Below are 20422 nucleotides of genomic sequence, written 5' to 3'. Positions count from 1 at the left end.
TGAGCACAGTGGATGTATATATATATATATATATATTATTCGGACTTGTTTAGCCTATAGCATTTATAATACAAGTACAAACTTGTTTGAACGAGAGCGACATCACGTGGCCGTGAATGCTGGCGTTACAGTAAATTCCGTACTCATACTTCAATGCGTCAGTATTCAAAGCTACCGATTCATCGATCAAGCGCCTATTTTGTATTAGCTTACATTGTAATCAGTGTGTCTTTTTTGATGTTTAGTCATTTTTTGAAATAAACTTTATTGCATCAATACAACATACAGACAAACAGTATAGGCACAAAACGGAAAACTTGCCAGGGGAAAATAAAGAGTGAAGAAAAAAAGAATACACAAAATACACAGAATACACAAAAATAAATAAATAATAAAAAATGGAAAATAGATTTGAAACGGGGGTTATAATTCTACAAATATATTGTGTAAAGTGCATAGTTTCACAGTTTTGATTGCTTTCTTGTTTTGGGATAAGTTCATAGCCAATATATAGCCTAATTTAATTTCTTTGTTAAGTACAGAGACTATTGGTATTGGCTTTAGTATATTTACATTTGTGGATATAATACTGATTATAACATTTATCAAAAAGTATTTGTCTTTAAGATTACATTCAACATTCGTAAAAAAAAACAAAAATGACATTTACATTTATACAGTAGTCCAAAATCACAGTAAATATTATCAATTACAAATCCATATAAATATATATAATAAAAACAAACTTTGCCAGGGGTTGCCCATCTTAGGCTACATAACAAAAGAGGACCATCTGTTGACAGTTTTCACAGTCTTTTTATTGTTGGATTTAGAAATTAAATTGACATAATGCACAACCTCAAGGTGAAAAAAATCCTAAAAAGCATTGTTAAGAGTACATATCTTTGGCTTTGTGTGTGACGCTTGGTCTGACGACATTCACAGTCGACGGGATAGCCTACCTGGGGTACCACTCTCAGCGACACACCACCACACCTCTCCGAGAAGGAAGAGATGGCGACCCTAATGAACTTTGGTGCTGTTAATTTGGCGTTTCTGCTTGTGTTTGTGTTGACTGCAGCATTTCCCCAGGTGCAAGCCTCTTCTGACGGGACGAAGACGGTGGAGTTCAATGTTAAACCGGGAGGAGTGGTGCACACATTCACTGAGGGGATTGTAAGTGACCGTATTAAGTGTTCGCTTTATTTTGCACAAGTATCTTAACGTTACGTTTTTAAACGCCACCCGGACTCAAAGCTGCAGTTATGTTAAATCTAACCGCTTACCGGATCTCTTCCATGTCTGAATGTAGTCTTAATTCACCGGGTTAGGCTGCTGTATTTCGCTCCATTGTTATCAATTAGTCAGAAGTTAACAGGGTTATAACAGAACTAAAACATATAACGAATTTTACTGCGTGTGTAAGAGCCGTGTTTATTTCATCAAAGTGTTTCACATTCGATATATGTCATATTTATAACATAAGTGGAAAAACTACATTCCGCTGTCAGCTGTAGTCGCAGCGTAATGACGACACCGCCTGTAAGAGGCTGACACGTCGCTTACACGTTGCCACAACGGCTCCATTCATTGGCTGAAAGTTTTAATATGATGTCTATCCATGTGTCTATCTTTTAAACCGTCTATGGTCTGTACGTTATGACTAGTTAATTTTTTATATGGTTGCTTATTCATTATGTATTCAGTAATACGAATATTCAAGTGGCCATCACAATAGGCCTTTTTCGCAGCTGCGAAACATTAATGGGGTGATATTTTCACAATCAGGATATTTTCTTGAATTGATAATATACATTCTAGTATGGAAAATAAATGTTTGATTTAATTTTTAAATCACACAATAAATTAGTGCTTACGTTATATATCAAGATATTTTGTTGAAGAAAAGGGACTGAAAAAAAGATTTTACTTAATTTTACTTGTGCATTTTTGTTGAAAATAGATTTTATAATAATTGCTTTGAATGTTCTCCCTCATATTTGTTTAGAGATCCACTTTGGCATCAAGTGTTTGTAATTATCTGACCATAAAGATTAATTTAAAACCACAATTAACCATCTGGTTTCTTCAATTTTCACTCAGGGGCAAAAATATGCCTTTAAATTTTAAAGAAATAACGATTTTTATCATGATAACGTTAACCCTGCCCTACCTTCCACTGTTATGTGTAACATGAGACTAAACTGTTTATATGTGTAGCCAGTAACGCATGTTTAAGATTAATAAGTCTTTAACAGTGGCCAAATTGAGGAACAGACCGTTTAATTATAATTAAAATCAGCTTTATTGTTAAGTAGGTTTACACATACAAGGAATTTGCTTTGGTCGCTTGGTGCATAGAGTCAGCCATTTAACCTTTGTGGCGTCGTTATCAAGGTGATGTCTGTGAAGATTCTCAGTCATCCAGGTCATAGTTATCCAAAGAAGGAAGAACAAAACTACAGGGTATGGGGAAAAGAAGGTCAAATGCAACAACATGGTGATTCCATACGTGTCTGGAGTATCAGAGAAACTCAGGAGGATTCTCAACAAACACAGCATCCCTGTGTTTTTTAAACCCAAGAACACACTAAGACAGATGCTGGTACACCCCAAAGACCGCACCCCCAAGCACAAGAAAAGCAATCTAGTGTATGCGGTCCAATGCAGTGAGGAATGCACAGACCTGTATATTGGGGAGACTAAACAACCACTACACAAACGCATGGCTCAACACAGAAGGGCCAACTCCTCAGGTCAAGACTCAGTTTACTTACATCTGAAGGACAGAGGACACTCGTCTGAGGACCACCAGGTGCACATTTAAGACAGAGAAGATGGATGGTTTGAAAGAGGTGTCAAGGAAGCCATCTACACCCGGGTTGAGAAGCCGTCGCTGAACAGAGGAGGAGGTCTACGCCACCACTTATCCCCCACTTACAATGCTGTCCTTTCTTCACTTCCCAGGAAACTCAATAAACGTAACCTATTGGCCTCAGGTGAGGATGCCAACGATAGTCGGTCAGTCTTGGCCTCGGGTAGTCCTAACGACCATAATGACTGTCCTTACAACAGCCAGGAGCACTAACGAACCAGCGGTATTGACGATCCTGGCAAACGACCCCACTGAGGTTAAATAGCTTAGTATCCCTACCAGTCAGTCAGAACAGAAGAAGTCCTTTGGATGAGGTACGAAACGTCTTCTAGTATCTTCAACCAAGTCCAGTTGCCCTTGACTTTAACCTTCTTTGGATATCAAGGTGATGGATACCGTTTTGTTCTGTGACTCCATCGACCATAACGACTGTTGTTACAACAGCCAGGAGCCGTAACGAACCAAGCAGGATCCATCACCTTGATAACGACCCCACAGAGGTTAAATGGCTGGGACTCCCTGCCAGTCAGTCGAACTGTAGAAGCCTCTTGGACGAGAGGTGAAACGTCTTCTAGTATCTTCTACCAAGTCCAATGGCCCTTGATTTTAACCAACTTTGGATTGGACTGAGAATCTTCACATACAATGTTGGAAATTGATATTGATAGATCAATAATGAAAATGATATGTAGGTTTAACTGTGCACTAACAAGCACTGTGTTACACTGTTTTTTCAGGGTGAGTATGAGTGCTCATTCACTTATGCTTCACAAGGGGGAACCAATGAGGTGAGTGTCTCTCTCTCTCTCTGTCTCTGTCTTTGTGTGTGTGTGTGTGTTCCTCATCATGTTAATTAATTTTAATTACAGCAGGTTTTATGCATAAATATTCTTCTGTTTTTGTGCCAAACAGCAATGGCTGATGAGTGTGGGTCTGAGCGACGACGACAGACTGTTTTCCTGCTCTGTGTGGAGGTGAGAGACACACACACACAGGATACAGAGCTGTCTGTAGCGAGACTCTTCAGCTCCGTGACCCTGATGTTCAGTGTGTCTTTAGTGGCAATCTGTCCCGTCTGTGTCTCTTTCCACTGAGTCATGCTTTGATTTTAGTTAATTGTGACAGTCCCAGGAGAAAGGAGGAGAGCAACAATAAAACAGAGTTTCTAACCTCAATGGTTTAAATGTATTCATGTCCGACATCAACTTAATAAGCGTATGAATGTATGCAAATGACTTAATGTTGGTAACGCATATTTCTTTTTAATTTCTGCCAGGCCCCAGGGGAAATCGTACCTGTTTTTCACTCAGTTCAAAGCTGAACTGAAGGGAACCAAAATTGAATATGCCAACGCATATGTAAGTATAAAAGAAATACAATTCCCTAAACTGTTACATGCAAATGTTGCCGGCCTGTTGACATACATTTGTTTTTTTGTTGCCTGGCCCTCAACAGTGAATATTTAGTTTTGATAATTGATGGATTTCTGCTAAGTTTAATGTAATAAAATCAATAAATTAAGGTAACCACATAAAACAAGGCTTGTATATTAAGAGAAGGGGCACTATTATGTCAATCTTGTTCAGTCATGTCATATAAAATTAAACAATGACAATGGAAGAAATATATGTTTTTTCCTTGTCTAACTAAAGGAAGTTAGAGTCAGCTGACCCGTACTCAAAAACCCCAGTTTCAGTGTGGGTAATTTCTGTGAAATACCAAGATAACCTACAAACTGAATAGTTTGTTTAAAAAAAAGAAGATGTGCACATACAAAACAGGACCACATCCTGCATAATGTAACTCTGTAGGTGCAATACATGACTTCAGTTTTAGCTCCTCTGTTGTTCCCCTACTGAGTGATTAGTTGGAGTGAAGCTTATGTTGGACAGCGAGTAGCTCACAGGACTCTACTACGGATTGTCTTTGTTAGGCAGTAAAGTGTTTTTCTTCTTCTGTGTTACATCGCAGTTTTAATGCACCCTGTCAGCATTGAGATAAAAGCTTTTCATCCCTGAGTCCAAAATAATGTCAGCGCTTAGCCTTTACAGTGTCTGCACAAATGTCAAAAACTCAAGGCAAAACACAGTTGATGTGCATTTCTGCGTAGCCTGCAAATAAACAATCCACCTGTGCTGCAACTATACATTTATCAGGATCAGGGATGAGATTCATGCAGGACTTAGCTTTTCTTGACTGAATAGCTGGTACGAGATCGACTCAGCTGACACCATCTGCACTTTGATCTGCTCTCCTGTGACAGCAGAGGAAAAAACAACAGTGTCACGTGGAATGACACAATTAGTTATTTTTCCATAGTGGGCCTGTTTCCTGGATATACACAAGTGTCACCGAAGACTTTTGTCTCATCCACCTCACAGAGATCTGGAGAAATTTCAGTACAGCCTCAACAAACAATTATTTTTATTATTGATTAATCAATCTTTTAATCAGTGGTGCTAACTTCGTGGTCGGTGTCTTTGTCACCTTTTTCACGCCTGATGAGTTTGCACCCCTGTTAGTTAGTTAGTTAGTTAATTAATTAATTAACTAATTAATTAACTAATTAATAATTGTTTTTTATAAAAATGTGGCAAAACTGAGAAAATGTCCATTATAGGTTCCTTGAGCCCGAGGTGAGCTCTTAAAATTGCTTTGTCTGACAAACAATCAAAAACCCAAAGAAATTTAATTCATGATGCTGTGTGTTTAGCATTTTTGCTCGATAAATGCCTTAAACAGTTGATCAGTTACCAGATGAATTTTCTGTCGACTAACTGATTATTTGTTTCAGCTCTAAATTTAAGCAAGATTGTCCGTTAGAAAAGGGGGCGACAGTTTGTTCTAATAATTTGAACCAGTAAAGTAATGCTATAGACAGGTACCCCAATAGAAATAATCAGCTCAAGTATTACCAAACTCACGTCCAATAAAGTTTTTGTTTTCCCACATTATTTGAATGAGATTTTCTCCAGACCTCCATTAGCTTGATGATACAAAGGTTTGGCGATGCAATATTAAATGTCACCCTCCTCACATCCTGTGAGAGCCAGAACAGTGTCGGATGTACCTGACCATACAGTCCTGAGTAGAAATGACTGAAACACGTTGTCTTGCACTTTGGACCTTTCTTTAGCTTTAGCTTACTAACAACTACGCATTTCTAGGTTCCAATTCCAAGATATTATTTGGACAGAAATCCCTGCTTTTGATAGAAAATAAAATTGCAGATGTGGAGAGTTTTCTCGGCATGACATGGGACAAGTCTATGAGGAAGATTTTCAGAGTTAATCGCTGTCGTCATCCTCGTTGTTGGAGATGCCTTCAGGTTCGGAGCCATTGTCAGAGCGGCTCTGAATCAGAAAGTGTCTACTTCCACTAATACTCATGTATGCATGGAAATCCATCTTGTGCTCCACATGTCCCAGTAGATTTTAAGTTGTGCTCTAGTGATGGTTTGAGCTACATCCCAGCTAGGACCAACTTTGACAAACTAACGCAGGCAGAGACAGCCAAAGTAACTAAAGAGTAAATAAAGAAAAACTTTATTTCTTCTGAAAGTCAAACTCAGAAATCTTCGTGTCTTTGTGCATAATGTTTCATGGAAGGTTAATGTCTGGACTCCTTCTGAGCTCAGTCACTTAGCGGAGGTCTGCCGTGTCTGATGTGGTCGTCGGTGAAGTGAAGCACACCTTGACACGCCTCCTTTCCCCAGCAAGGACAGTCCTGACACTCTGTCATTAGTGAGAGCACATGTTTTCCTCCTCCTGCTCTGGCTCTGTGCCCTGCAAGTAGAAGACACAGACGATAACTTCACTAAATGACAGGACCAAAATAACCTCACATACACAAACAAACACACCTGCCACCCCCGCACAGCATCTCTTTGACCTTGTCGTCACATCCTCCTACTTTCCCGGGCCAATCTGTTGCAAAATGAATTCTGTCTCCTGTGCCGCCTCTCACCCTGTTTTGTTTATTTTGTCTTTTTCTCCTTGTTTCTTCCACCATTTCCTCCTTCTCCTCCTCCTCTTCATCACTGCTGCTATTGTACGTGTCTCCAGTCACAGACAGCGACGACAGGACAGAGTGACGTGCCTTTAAAGCCGGAGGAATTTACTGTAGGAGACTCAACAGGTGAGAAACTGATTGTATTTCCAGGTGTTCAATCAACTTTCTCTGCTTGTCATGTCAATCTCTCGCTCCCGTCCTCCCTCCCTCCCTCACATCCATCACAATGCGAGTTCCCTGCTGATTTCCCTCTAAAGCACATGCTCCAGCTGCGAGTGGGTTGCCATTTGTCCCTGTAGCATTATTTGTTGTCGTTCAGTTTCTGCTCAAATCCCCACCGTGGCTTCAGTTCCAGACTGTGATTAACAGGATTTGACAAGTCACACAGCAATTTACTGTAACCGCCATTAGACACTACAGCACACAGAGGCTTATAGATGCCATTTCCGGCAGCTATCACAGATTTAAGGATAATCCCATCTCTGGGAGACCTCTGGGAAACACTTAAGGATAGACTCCTTAACAGTAGTACAACAGATAAACTGCTTTTTTAGATGCAAAATATATCAATGAACTGGCTTGTAACTTATTCATAAACTTCTCCACAAGGGGGAACTGTTCATTCACGATCAGACCAGTTCTACATGTGCCAACCTGCACCACCTGTTGGAAAGGAAAGTAACTGCAGTCTTAGATCTGCAGATGCCTGTAGATGTCGCCACTTGCAAGTTTTAGGTGCGTTCAAGGTGACTGCGGCTGACTTTCGGCGATTGGATAGTCTAACATGAGCTGCAGGGGCGGGGTATAAAAACAGTCCCGTCAAGTCGGACACATTCTACCTGCGTGAGCTTACTGTGAGTTAAGATCAATGACTGATCTTGCACAGAAAAAAAGGCTGCGAGATCAGGTTGTGGTTGTGGTTCCAACTTTGTGCAGCCGGAGAAAAGCAACTCTGTGCCTGCAGCCGCCTTGCCCCTGCCCCTTTCAGTGTCATGTGACATGGTTGATATTTTGCTGCGCCGGCTAAAGTTGGACACAATTTCTGACCAGCATGCCTTATTTTAAGTCCAGCATGCATCACGTGAAGTCAGTGCTGCGCAGCGCCGCATGAAATCGAACACACCTATAGGTTGAAGCTTTCAGAATTTGATCTATTGTGCCACCTGCAGGCAAGGAGAGAGCTTGAGATTTTACATCGCTGTTAATAAAGAGCCTAAGTCACTCGCTTCCGCTTCCAGCCCATGGGACCTTATTTTGAACTGCTTTTTCTACCAATGGCTCCGTTCTACAACGTACGGAGCTAGACAGAGCTGGTTTTCCATATATGCCATTTGCTCCAAACAGCAAAGGCACAACAACGCTCAGTCTGCCTGTACCGCCCAGCGACAACGACAGCCTGGTAACATGCTTCAGGTGTTGGTCTATCAGAAGACAGTGGGCTTCGAGAGGGGGAGCCTTAAAGAGACAGGAGCATCTACAGCTTGTTTCAGACAGAGGCTGAAATGAAGGTCTACATGAAGAGCCAGTATAAGATAGAAAATTATTTTTTTGAACTTTGAATCATGCAAAGCTGCTATACAGGAGTCACAGAACAACAATATAGGACTGGGAATGCAGTTTAATAGGTCTCCTTTAAATAGTCATATAACATAAAACAATTAATAGCACAGGCTTTTATTTGCTTCACTCACTAAACTCAACCCTTCCTATATTTGGGACAGGCATCTCCATGGGACAGGCCTTTATTTCTTTTTGCACAAAAAGCTTGCTCAGCAAAGATGGGAAATACTACCAATGTTTAATTAAAACAGTATGAATATTACTTTTACAAAAATAAAACAAATTGCCTTGCTTATAATTAAATAAAGACAGTAGCCTACATTAAATGTAGCATATGGCTCTTTGCACTCCATGCACGTCAAAATGAATAACTTAAAAACTAAATGAAGAAGCAGTTAGGTCTAAAAAATAATATAGCATAAAAGGCTGGTTTGTCCGGATTCCACATTTCCTTTGGGTGTCACACAAATAAAAATGTATTTTCCTGGCTCTAGTTAAGCATTCAAAAGATAAAACCTTCATGGTTTAAAATTTGTAGATAGGCTAGATAGGCAGCCACTCAGCCAGGCTGAAATTTTACCTTTAAAACCACCATTCGGTCGATTGAAATGATTGCTGTGCTTATTACAGTCCTGCGACAGCCACAGAGACTAGATTTTTTCAGAGCATTTGATTTATTCATTGCTGTTGGGATGTAAAGAGAATTTCAACAAATATAAAAAAAAATGTTTCTGAAATAAATTGCCTACCCCAGTTTTAAGTTAATTGTTCAAATATTCAGCACTAAAGACATAACTTAGTCAGTACATTGCAGGATTTTTTGTTTCCTTTGACCCTCTGCATCCCACACCTGATTTTCTTTAGAGTAGACAATGAACGATTAAGAGCCACCATCCCTTTCCTCCAAAGTAATCTGGAGGACACCTGATACACTATGAGCCGAATGAACACTAAGGGCTTTCTTATTCATCAGAAAATATGCTCCAGTGAACAAAACTGTTTTAATATGTCATGTATTAATGCATGTATTTAATATGTCAATAATAAGACATATAAGCAGCAGCTCCAGTGCAAAGAAGATATGAAACACTTGTTGCTTTAAGGTGGCACTAGTGTCAAAATTGCAGCAGCTGTTACTTTCCTTACCTGTAAATGACACACATCTGCAGGTCTGACCTCCTGCTGCTGTTACTTTCCTTGACAATAGCCAACGCAGGTTGGACTGGACCTGCAGTTCTCAAGCTGGTTGGTTTCAGCAGCTTTGCAATGAAAAACCTGATTTTTGTTTTAATATTGTCCGTGACAGTAATATTCTCTCCTCTCTGACCTCCAGTGACCCACACAGATGGAAAGTTCAGCGCACAGCTCTCCAAACTCACCGCCATTGGACGGACACGACATGATGAGTTGTAATTGGTTCGGAGTCTGACTTGGCTTTGGTCATGTTTTGACCAATCAGAGCGCCTTGTGAGCTCTGAGTCGAGCCTCTGTGTTTAAACTCAGTAGTCAAGGATGGATTTTTGGAATATCATACTGATATTCCCTTTGTGGCACTTTGTGTGTCAGTACATTAATTACCTGGTATGGTTTTACAATCAATTTATCTATGTCTATGCTACTTGGGACAAAAAATGCAGCAAGAAATCAGTTGAGTTTTTGTTTTTTGTTTTTTACTACATAATTTCATAGTTCTGCCACAAAAAAGTGCTTTCATAGTTGTTTCTTAGTTTCAGATTTACAAAGAGCAAATCTGTTCTGATCCACTGGGGATGTATGTGAATGTATAAAGGATTGGTTTCTGGGAGCTGGGTATAGATAACATATTTAGAGTATGGAGGGATTTATCCATCTTGTGTAATCCTGAGAGAAAAGTGAATAATCCCTCAATAGCGTCATCGCTCACACACAATTACATTTTCCTCAAATCTCGCTCTGTTCTACTTAACTGTAAGCACCCATTTTATCCCCTACATGACCAACAAGTATCACTTCTGATAACTTTTTGTTATATTTGTGTTTTGGGCCAGAAGGAATACTTGTAATAGAGACGATTGCAGCTTCATAGCACAATATTAATAGAAAGATATTCAGTAAACACTTAAGTGTTTTTGCATTTTGGGATGAAATGGTGTCTATGTGAAAATGGCTGTGTATTTAGGAGAAATTATTGTGATTTTATTTAAAATAACCTTAATCTTGATGATTTTAATTAAACACCTGCAACAGGCGGTACAGAGGAAGCTACAAATATTTCCTTATTTGTAAAATTTTGTAATTTCAGTAAATTTCAATTGATGTTTCACCCAAAAAATACTAAATTATAAGGCAGACATTTGGATGATAGTATATTTGGCGAAGAGATGCCATCACATCTTCCTGTGCTCTTCTTGAACCTTTTTCTCTTTCATCCTTCAGTGCCACATGTGTGGATCAGCAAGAATATTATGCAGGTTTCTGAAGTACATCACTATGATTACAGGTCCCCCCACCCCTCTTCCTGATCCCCTATGTAGCGAGTGGGATTGCCTTTATCTTTCTTATTTTGATCCAGCTCCTCTTAGATCCACACAAGTGTTCAGAAGATGAGTTCTGGGGATTGATTTCAGATTTGAGGATTTTGTTGATTTGATTCTGAGGTTGGATTACTCACTGAGATTCGCACCTTGTCATGGTCTGGGTTTGGATGCTCTCATCTGACTAGAGGCAATCCTCTGAAGTGGAGGAAATGCTCAGCAGGGACGTTTGTGTGTCCTGTCCTCTGGGGTCACAACAGGAAATAACGACATCCAGATGCTGACCTGGAATAGAAAAAAGCACACAAGACGTTACTTATTTTGTACATGTTTTCTTTTTCTCTAATGTTCTGAATCATGACGAAATGTGATGGATGTTTCAATAAAGACATATTGTCACTGTTCTGGAGATAACTCTATGTTTTTGTCTTATTATGTCAGTCATGATCTGATTGAACCTCCCACAGCCTTGTCAAAGGATAAACATGAAAAGAGAGGAGAAATTTGAGTGCCAGTGCAGAGGCATTAAATATTCGGAGCACTGTCAGAGCCGGTCCACAGTGAACATGGCAGAAAGTGTTCTTTTAGGCCCCAGTTATGTTTTTTACAGCATACAAATGAGACTTTATGTGAAACTTTATATTAAAACGAGCACATGAAAAATTTGCTTCAAAATGTATTCTGTAAGTATACTCAATTAACATATATTGTTCTCGGATAAATGTTTCCATGAGATAAAGAGCTTCCGTTGTTTCTTCTTAATTTCTGGGGGAGAAAGGCTTTGCAGGGGAGGATCTACTAAATCCAGAGGCACATATGGGATTGTATAGAGCATTGATCTTTGTAGGCTTATGGAGATATAGAGTCAGGAGAGATTTATTCATTTTATGTTAAGCCAAAGAAAATCAGTCATCGTGATTGTCCTCAAATTAACATCAGTGAGCCTGAATTCTATGATACAATGACTTCACATTTATACTGCAAGCCCACAATTTACCAGTGCTTTAATGTACAATCTAACCATGACTGTAATTAACAAACACCTGAATTACATGTAGAGAAAATCTGTTGTGTAGTAGCACTTTGGCAGAGCTGAGTTTCAACAAGATCACAACTTGCTACGCCAAGAAACACCCACATAGTCTCCTGCTTGTGATTAAAGCATCTTATACCAAAGATGGGACTGTTTCAGACTCTGATTTCCAGTTTTGTGGCCTCATGGAGAATAAATTTGACACTGTGTTCTCAAGATGGTCGTTCCATTGAGTAATAAGTCTCTGTAGCACAATAGTTCTTTGTTTACTGCCAGTTCACTCTGTGTCTGAGCTGCTTCTATGTTGTCATCCAAACCCCACACATATATCACCACTGTTAACCATCTGTTACCAATAGAGATGTTTACTTTCTACTCTTCCCCTGTACGACCATCAGGAAAATGTATACACTTGATGCTGCCAAGCACTGGCTTAGATTACGATGGCATGCATTAAAGAGCCTTGATCTGAAACTTTGTCGGTCAACACTTTAGGCCAAACTGAAAGTATCTCAACAACCATTCAATGGATTGGCATGAATTTTCATACAAACATTCATAGTCCCAGAGGATTAGTCCTTCTGACTTTGGTGGTCCCCTGCCACCAGCAGACCAACCACATTTTTGGCAAGTAAAATGTAAAAGGGCACAACTTGGGATGAATTGCCATGAAACTTTGGGACAGACATTCAGGATGGATTGTAATGACTTTGGTGATTCCTTGAGTTTTCCTGTTGTAAAGTGGATTTTTGGCTTGTGAGCCTGCAAATCAAAGCAATGTCACGTCCACTAGGACCAGTTCAATTAATTGTTCCTGGTTGGAGTCCTAATGAAGTAATGTACGATAAGAAAGCTAAGACAGGAGAATCTGAAAGTATGAAAAAATAAGCATAGCTTTGTATGACATTAAAATGTTTCCTTTTATGTTCATCATCTCACAACCCCTCAAATTTATTTTGCCATCCCTTGGGGGAGTCCTGACTCCCAGGTTGGGAACCACTTGTCCAACATTTTTAGACCAAAGCCTACCTGTGACATTGCCATCAGCCTCATCTTTGTGTTTATTGCCAAGTAGTGATTGTTAGCATGCTAACACTCTAAACTAAGATGGCATTACACATATTAGCATGCTAATATTAGCATTTATGTGTATTAAATCCGGAAAAAGTCTCCAACAATATCTACTCCTGTTTTGCTAAAAACTACAGCGCCCAGCTGTTTTAGGAAATGACTGAGCCTTGATGTACCTACAAATTTGTGCCATTTTGTTGAGATTTACTTCTTCAGTAGGAACAAATGGGCTTGGTGTTGAGTGCCAAGGACAGTGATCGAAGGATACACTGTTGGTTTTGGTCTTTTGATTTGATTTGTTGACAATAAGAGAAACTATAGAATAATGTCAGCTTTATTCTTTATAAAACAGCCACAAGACGGCAGGGAAATAAACTAAAGTAACATTTCAGAGACAGCATCAGATGACTTAAACGAAAGAGGCTTCAATTTGCTGTGCTGTATTTATGTAATCAATCTGGCTGGCATTACAGTGTCTGTTTTTCTCTATTTCCTTTCACACACACCTGCCCCCTATTTATGTCTCTTTGCATCTCCTGACATTTGAAGGGGAACAGATGGAGATTGTGGCCGGGTCGGTCAAGCCAGAGGCATTAAAGGAGATGGGATTTTTGTAACACCAGGGGCCCGGTGAAGGGTACAGCGAATGGCCAGCTGCCCCCTGTCTCCCCTGACACACACCCAGGGACTGGGCCGGTGACCCAGTCAGCTCAGAGCCACTCGTCCTGTTCACTTCTTACCTGGCCTTGCTAAGTATATTACGAGACCTTTTCTGTCTCCAGCTCCCTCACTGATCTCTGGCCTCTCCTCCCCCGCATGAGCTTTTCACACCGCTGAGCCAAAGTAGCCTGAACTGCACTGAGCTCTCGTTATACCATCACGACTCTTGACAGCAATTATCTAACCCAGACAGTGCTGATACATGTGAGTGGATGTGTCTGGCTGCATAGGTTGAAGTGCACTAAAGTAATCAGTTCTTACTAGCCTTGTCTTACGATAATTTAATTTCCTTCATATTTCTATCTAATTAGGCCTTCTCCTTTACCCTTCAACTCTGCAGTCTGTGGGAGTCTGAGAGCTGGAGTGCAAAGCAAACATCTGCATAGAGACTCTTGTTACCAGGGCAGTAACCCAGACAGATGTTAGGATGCCCTGTGTATGTTCAGCTAATGTACTCAAGAGATTTGTATAGAAAGAGAGAGGGAAAAGGGTGTCCGCAGAGCCAAGCTGTTCTTCCTGACATACTCACCCCAAGTTGCTTCTGCGCCTTGTCACCTTGGAAACTTGGTCTCAGCTCAACTTGGCGAGCCTTAAATCACTGTCCACTCTGGCGGACTTGTGGTTGGTGCTGTGAATATGGCTCTGTTCGATTAGCCTCGCCCTTCCTGCTGCATTGTCTCACACCGTGGTCGAGAGCAGCCTTCTTTTCTCAGGGTACGGGGGAGCTTTGCGGGGCTCCTTCACTTTCTTTGTGTGTTCATAGGGTCTGTGGTGAGGGTAAGGTGGTGGCTTGCGACCTCGCCGGCCTTGTGCTGCTGGTGGTTTAGCTGTGGCTGCAAGGGCAGTGCACATCTGTGAAGGTATGTGAACGGGCCCTGCTGAGGATGCTCGCCTCTCTCTGTTGTTGTTGGACACAGTTTGAGTTTCAGAGTTGGTGGGTGGGCAGCTGGCAGACGGAGGCTGGGTTGATGATGGAGAGAGCGCACCAGCAGATGGGTGGTCACTATGTGGTGTCTTATAAGAACCGATTTTGTTCTCTATGATGACAGAAGGGCTAAGGGGGGGGGGTTGGTGAGGCTTTGGAGACAGAGGGGAGGGAGGGGAGACAGGACTGAACGTGATGGAGGAGGAAGGTCCAGGGGAGTGAGGCTGAGAATTAGGGCTGCTGAGGTGGTGAAAGTTTACTGTTAGAGGGGAGAGACCAGGAGTGGGAGGCCGTACAGGGATGCTTCTTTGGGGAGACAAAGTAAGGTCATGGGAGGTGAGGTTTAGAATTTGAAGGGGATTGGACGAAGGAGGATTATTGCTATACTGCAGTGGCCCACCTTGTCTGGGAGAAGACCCCAGACTGCTTGTGAACCGAAGAGTTTGACTCCTCTCTGATGAAAACCCAGAGCTTACATGGCACAGGAGCACATTTGGTGGAGATTGGCTCCTGTAATGATGGTCTCTCCTGAGGCTGCCAGATGAGCCTGTGGTTCCTGGCTGGTCTTCAGACTTGGGCCTCTGATGGGTGTTGCCTACTGTCACCTCGCTGGAGCTGGAGCCTGAGCCTGAACTGAAGCTGCTGTTGCTGGGGGGCTTGGCGCTGTCGCGTCCTTCTGTCCTCTGCTGCTCCACCTCATTCAGATCAATGGATGAGGTTAGATAGTCAATCTGCTGCACCACCTAGAAAACACACACAATGATGGATAAATACACGCATTATACTGATGAAGACAAAGACTGGTAACTGGAAGAAGGTGCACGCCACCAATTTTACACATGAAGATCAGTTTACTATCATGAGAAGCACTTTCAGCCTGTGAAAACAGTTGCATAATGTCTTCTTTGGCCCTGAACTGGAGGTTTCTAGTTCGAGACAATAACCCAGGTGATTTCATAATGATGTCATCAGGGTAATCTCAGCTTGATGTTCGAAGCTTAAAGTTTTTAAGAGGACAAGTGAAGTTTGAAAGATGTGGGTGTTTATCAGGCAGGTGAGTTCTAATGAAAGAGTTTAGTGAGTTGCATTATGGGAAATGTATAGGTCAACCCACACTAGGGACTAAAAGTCTGGATATCTCAGCCTGTGCTGCTTTGATTTTTCAGCATTCAAGTGTCTTGCGAGTCCCCCAATGTTATAAAAAGTGCAATACTAAATCATTGGAGTGTCTTATGAAAACCTGAAACTTGAATACTACTGAATATTTTCATTTAGTCAATAATGTGAAAATAGTGAAAATTGTTGGTCACAATTTCCCAGAGCCTCTGCAAATTGCTGGCTTTGTCACACCTACAGTCTAAAACCAAAGAATGTTTAATTTACAATGATAAAAAACAGAGAAAAAGTGGCAACTCCGCACAACTGAGAAGCTCGAACCGGAGAATGTTTCGCATTTTTGTTTTATTAATAACTCATTTATTTGCTCATTGTCTGAAGTGACTCTAAAAATAGATATCAGCAAATTATTTAAAGAAGAAATTTGAGGAAGTTAAACAAATGCTTTGAGGGCAACGCACACCCATCACTTCAAGTATTTTTAGGGCATTTTTGGTAGAGCAGACAGCACAGGCGTGACAGGAAATGAGGAGAAAGAGAGGAAAGATGCAACATGCCACTAAAATCCCCAGCCAGATTTAAACAGATGACACAGTTTTTATATGATCGCCTGTCTACACCCCTATTCCACCAGGACACTTAAACACATATTAAGATTAATCCAAAGATGTTTCTTACAGTTTGAGTAATCTCTAACAAAATGATTGATAATATACAGAACCAGTCTTAGCACTGCAGCCTTTACATAGCAAAGTTATTTCAATATCAATATCAATTTTATTTATGTAGCACACTTAAAACAACCAAGGTTGACCAAGGTGCTTCACAGGTTAGAAAAATACAACAACAAACAGTAACTACACAGTTAAAGTACAGCAATAAAACATTATAATATACAGTATTTGATATATAGTTAAAATTGCCAGGGATTTGACCTTGACCTTTCCTGCATTTGCATGTCTGCGTTTATAATTTGCAGCGTTTCAGATGTGGACTCTCACCAGATTTATAGCCTAAATCTGTAAGTGTGTCACACATGATACTACTTAGCGCAAAACATGTAGCCCAGAAAGCACAAGATCACTATTATGGGAAATGTGTAAGGCAAATTTAGGTGGGGTTCCCTTCTTATATTTCTTTGTAGATAACACTATACTATATCTCATATTCAGGAATGAAAGTCTAGATGCATATATTTTTATATTGCAGAGCATGTAACACATGAGTGTGTACACAACACACACACATGCAATAATGGAGGTAGAAGAGATTGGAGAAAATTACACTGGGGAAAATGTTTGACCTATCTCTCCACCTGCTCTATGTGCACAGATAAATCCTCAGCCCTTGCTGGAACAGATGAATTATTGTTTTGTTCTCTGTGTTCAACAACATCCTTGCTAATGTCAAAAGATGACCTGGTTTGTATTTTTCTTTTTCTTTTTTAATGCTGTAGCTTTTTGGGCGAGGCATTTCATATTACTTTGAAGTGCTGCATGTATATGCACATCAAGCGACTCTGGGCAGGTGCTGCTTGTTAATGTCAGAAATCAGAGGAGATAAAAGAGCAGAGGACCCTGGTTTTCATCTGCTGCTCCCAAGAGTGTTTATTAAAAACAATGTTTTTTGACCCCTCTGGTCTTTCCATAGCAGTGCTGATGGGTGCTGACAGACGTTTGTTGCAGAGCTCAGTCTCAGTTTCAGTCTCTCAAGTTACATTTAACTCTTTCAATTTAACTTGACTGTTGTTTAGCTTGAAGTTCTGAGTCATAGTGCAGTTTTTGATCTGTCAATGTCTTAGCGGAAGATCACTATTATATTCATGTGTGCGCTTGCTTTTGTTTGTTTTTTCTTCTGCAGTATGAGAAAGAGGTCTTTAGTGTTGCTTTAATATTTGTATAGTCTCTGTCTAAAATGCTTTAAAGGCTCACTCCAATTCGTTTTTATAGCAGTGATTGATTATTAAATAAAACTGAGGGTTGCTGCTCATGCAACAGAATGATTAAACAGTGCTTTGAAATAAATATGCGACCAAAGTCTTTTCTGGTGCCTTATCTTCTTTTGATCTGTCGTCTCTGTTGTGAAAATTTAGGATTTTCTATCACAGTGTGTGCTTGCTTCCCCTCTCCCTCTTTTTGTGTATCCTATATGCTCTTTCATCAGTGTTATATTAATACTGTCACAGAAAACCTTGCAGCCTGGATGATGAGGTTACCACCTCAGGTTTAGCAGCGACCCAGTAGATGCAGATCAAATGCCAAGAGGCGAGATTTACGTGTCACTTTTACTGGATGAGGACTACGAGGCAAAGATACTCAGACGTAAATGGATTATAAAAAGCATCGGACGCTATCCAGCTGTGCCTGGAGCAGCATCTGTCCATAAGGAGGGAGAGTGGAGGAAGAGATGAGAGAGGATGTTAGAGGAGGAAAGACAGAAAGGGAGATGCAGAGAGGAAGGCGACTGCTTTGTCTAATGTCACCCAGCATCATCTCAGAAAAATATGAATGCATCATGCTAATGGGGCACAACTATTGTCTCATTCACATCTATTAATATGTACGCATGGATTGAGTATATGTTTGGAGACAGATGACAGAGGAGAGTTGCAGAAACAGTTGGTGTATTCATGCAGTCCTGCTGCTGACTTTTTAATGCATGTTAAATTCTGCTGAGGATGTGCATTTATTGCCTGCATTGTGATCTGTGAGAGAACAAGCCCTCGAGGTTTTTTAGCATAAGCATGAACATTTCCGGCATGAGGAACTGTCTAAATTAATGTGAGAGCGACAGATGAATGCAGTGACGTCTCTGTTCTTATTCTGAACTGAATCGTTTCTGTTTTTCGTGTCAATCCAGGAAAGATGTGTGATGATTGTGTGGGTGAAATGGTTGAATAAACACCAAACAGTTGCAGTCTTCTTGTGTTTTTCTCATTATTTTCTGTGAGTTAAGCAGAATCAACAAAAATCCAACATGTTACCTCTTTCATTTCCTGTTGAACATCCCTCAGCGCTGTAAGAACCTGCTCCAGGTTGTCCACCACCCGTTTAATCTGGTTTCGAACCACCTTCCTGCTGCAGCCTGCTTCCTTCTTCTGGGACTCCCCTTTAATGGGATGCCTGTATTGGACCCATGTCTGGTTCTGGCCTAGGTTCGCGATACACTCCAAGCTTGGTCTAGGTTTCCTGGGGCCTCGTGGAGTTGTGCTGCAGCCCAGGCCTCTCTGAGGAACCTCAGTGGGGAAAAGTACTCCATTGAGGGGCCCGTTGAAACCATCCACAGGTGGTTCCCTCAGCGCTGTCAGGTCTCTCTGGCTCTGGGAGTTCCTGCTCTGTTGTTTGATATAGCTGAAGTTGGAGGTGAACGCATGCTGCTTTTCTGTTTGTCCCTGAGAGTCTGAGCTCAGCCAGCTGGATGAATGGGGGTCTCTCAGGCGGTAGGTGGTACCGCTGGCGTAGTCCCACACCCCCCCCCCCCTGTCCTCCATGCCCACCACAACAGGCACCTTATAGTTTGTCTCCTCAGTGAGCAGTGCAGGAGCAGGAGCAGGAGCGGGTCTCACTAGTGGCCCATATTTCCTGACTGAGGTGCTAGTCCCGTCATTCTGCGACTGAGGGAGGCTCAGGTGGCTGCCGTTGTTCCTAACCAAGGTGTGGTTGTCCTGAGCAGACGTGGAGCTTTTTCTTAGACCCTGCAGCCCATCCCCTGGACTGATCTGCGTGTTGAGGTCTTGGTGCAGCTCTCGAGACTGGTTCCACCTGGCAGGACTGTCCTCCCTCTGCTTTCCCCGACTCTCTGGCAGGATGTTGTGCCCCCTCTGCACCTCTGGGAGCATTCTCGCCACCCCAACACCATTACACCGAAGCTCCCCCTTCTTCGCCCGGTCCTTTCCGTGGATGGAGAACAACCTGATGCCTTTGGCTCTCACCAGCGGGGTCAGGTTGTCGCGGGCCTCTGAGCTGGATTTGAACGGTCCGTTGAGCCCCAGGTCACTGCTGTGGTGGGGCTTCAGATTATTGCGCAGCCATGGGATGAAGTGAGGTGCATGGGGCTTGAAGCTTTTCTGCTCCCCAGGCACTGGAGCCCTGCTGTCAGAGAACATGGTGATGGATGATGTCCAGCAGCCTCACAGAAAGAAGTAGAAGCAGAAGAGGAACAGGAGGACTCCTGAGACACAGAGCTTCCTCCTCTTTTTCCATGAATCTCCACCTACCTTTGCCATTAACGTAGACTCTTTCTGACTATCTGTAGTCTCTTTTCCCCTTCCCTCTCCCTCTCCTCGTCTGGTCTTCAAAACTTTTATCTGTTTTCCCCTCCTCTTCTCAGATCCCACCCACCCACTCCCCTGTCTCTGCGAAAGCCTGCTTCTGATTTTATCGCCCTGCCTTTTTCCCTTTTCTTATCCCCCCGTTTCTGCTTCTCCTCCCACTATCCTCTCCATTGTAGTGCTCTAGAGCCCCTCACCCCCTCACTGGGCCGGCTTTGGAGATGCCGAGGGCCCCTCTCTCTCCGTCTTCTCTCTCTGCCTGCCTGCGTCTCACTGGCTCAGTAGCAGTGGAGGCTTCCTGTCTCTACATCTCTCCCTCTCTCTCTCT

At 41.8% G+C, this 20422-nt stretch overlaps 2 protein-coding genes across 2 annotated transcripts in view; one reads left to right on the top strand and one right to left on the bottom strand.

Moving 5' to 3' along the window:
• Positions 1-20422, bottom strand: part of faf1 (Fas (TNFRSF6) associated factor 1) — a 1021784-nt gene that overhangs the window by 738727 nt on the left and 262635 nt on the right. The window lies entirely within an intron of this gene.
• Positions 938-11368, top strand: mydgf (myeloid-derived growth factor). Its single transcript, XM_046048888.1, has 6 exons — positions 938-1176; positions 3613-3663; positions 3788-3849; positions 4152-4233; positions 6940-7012; positions 9780-11368. Exons 1-6 carry the CDS (start codon positions 1015-1017, stop codon positions 9857-9859), a joined length of 510 nt encoding a protein of 169 aa, XP_045904844.1. The 5' UTR covers positions 938-1014; the 3' UTR covers positions 9860-11368.

The sequence above is a fragment of the Micropterus dolomieu genome, linkage group LG05, assembly GCF_021292245.1.
Source record: "Micropterus dolomieu isolate WLL.071019.BEF.003 ecotype Adirondacks linkage group LG05, ASM2129224v1, whole genome shotgun sequence".
NCBI classification, from domain to species: domain Eukaryota; kingdom Metazoa; phylum Chordata; class Actinopteri; order Centrarchiformes; family Centrarchidae; genus Micropterus; species Micropterus dolomieu.
This window is presented reverse-complemented; position numbering and strand designations above follow the sequence as displayed.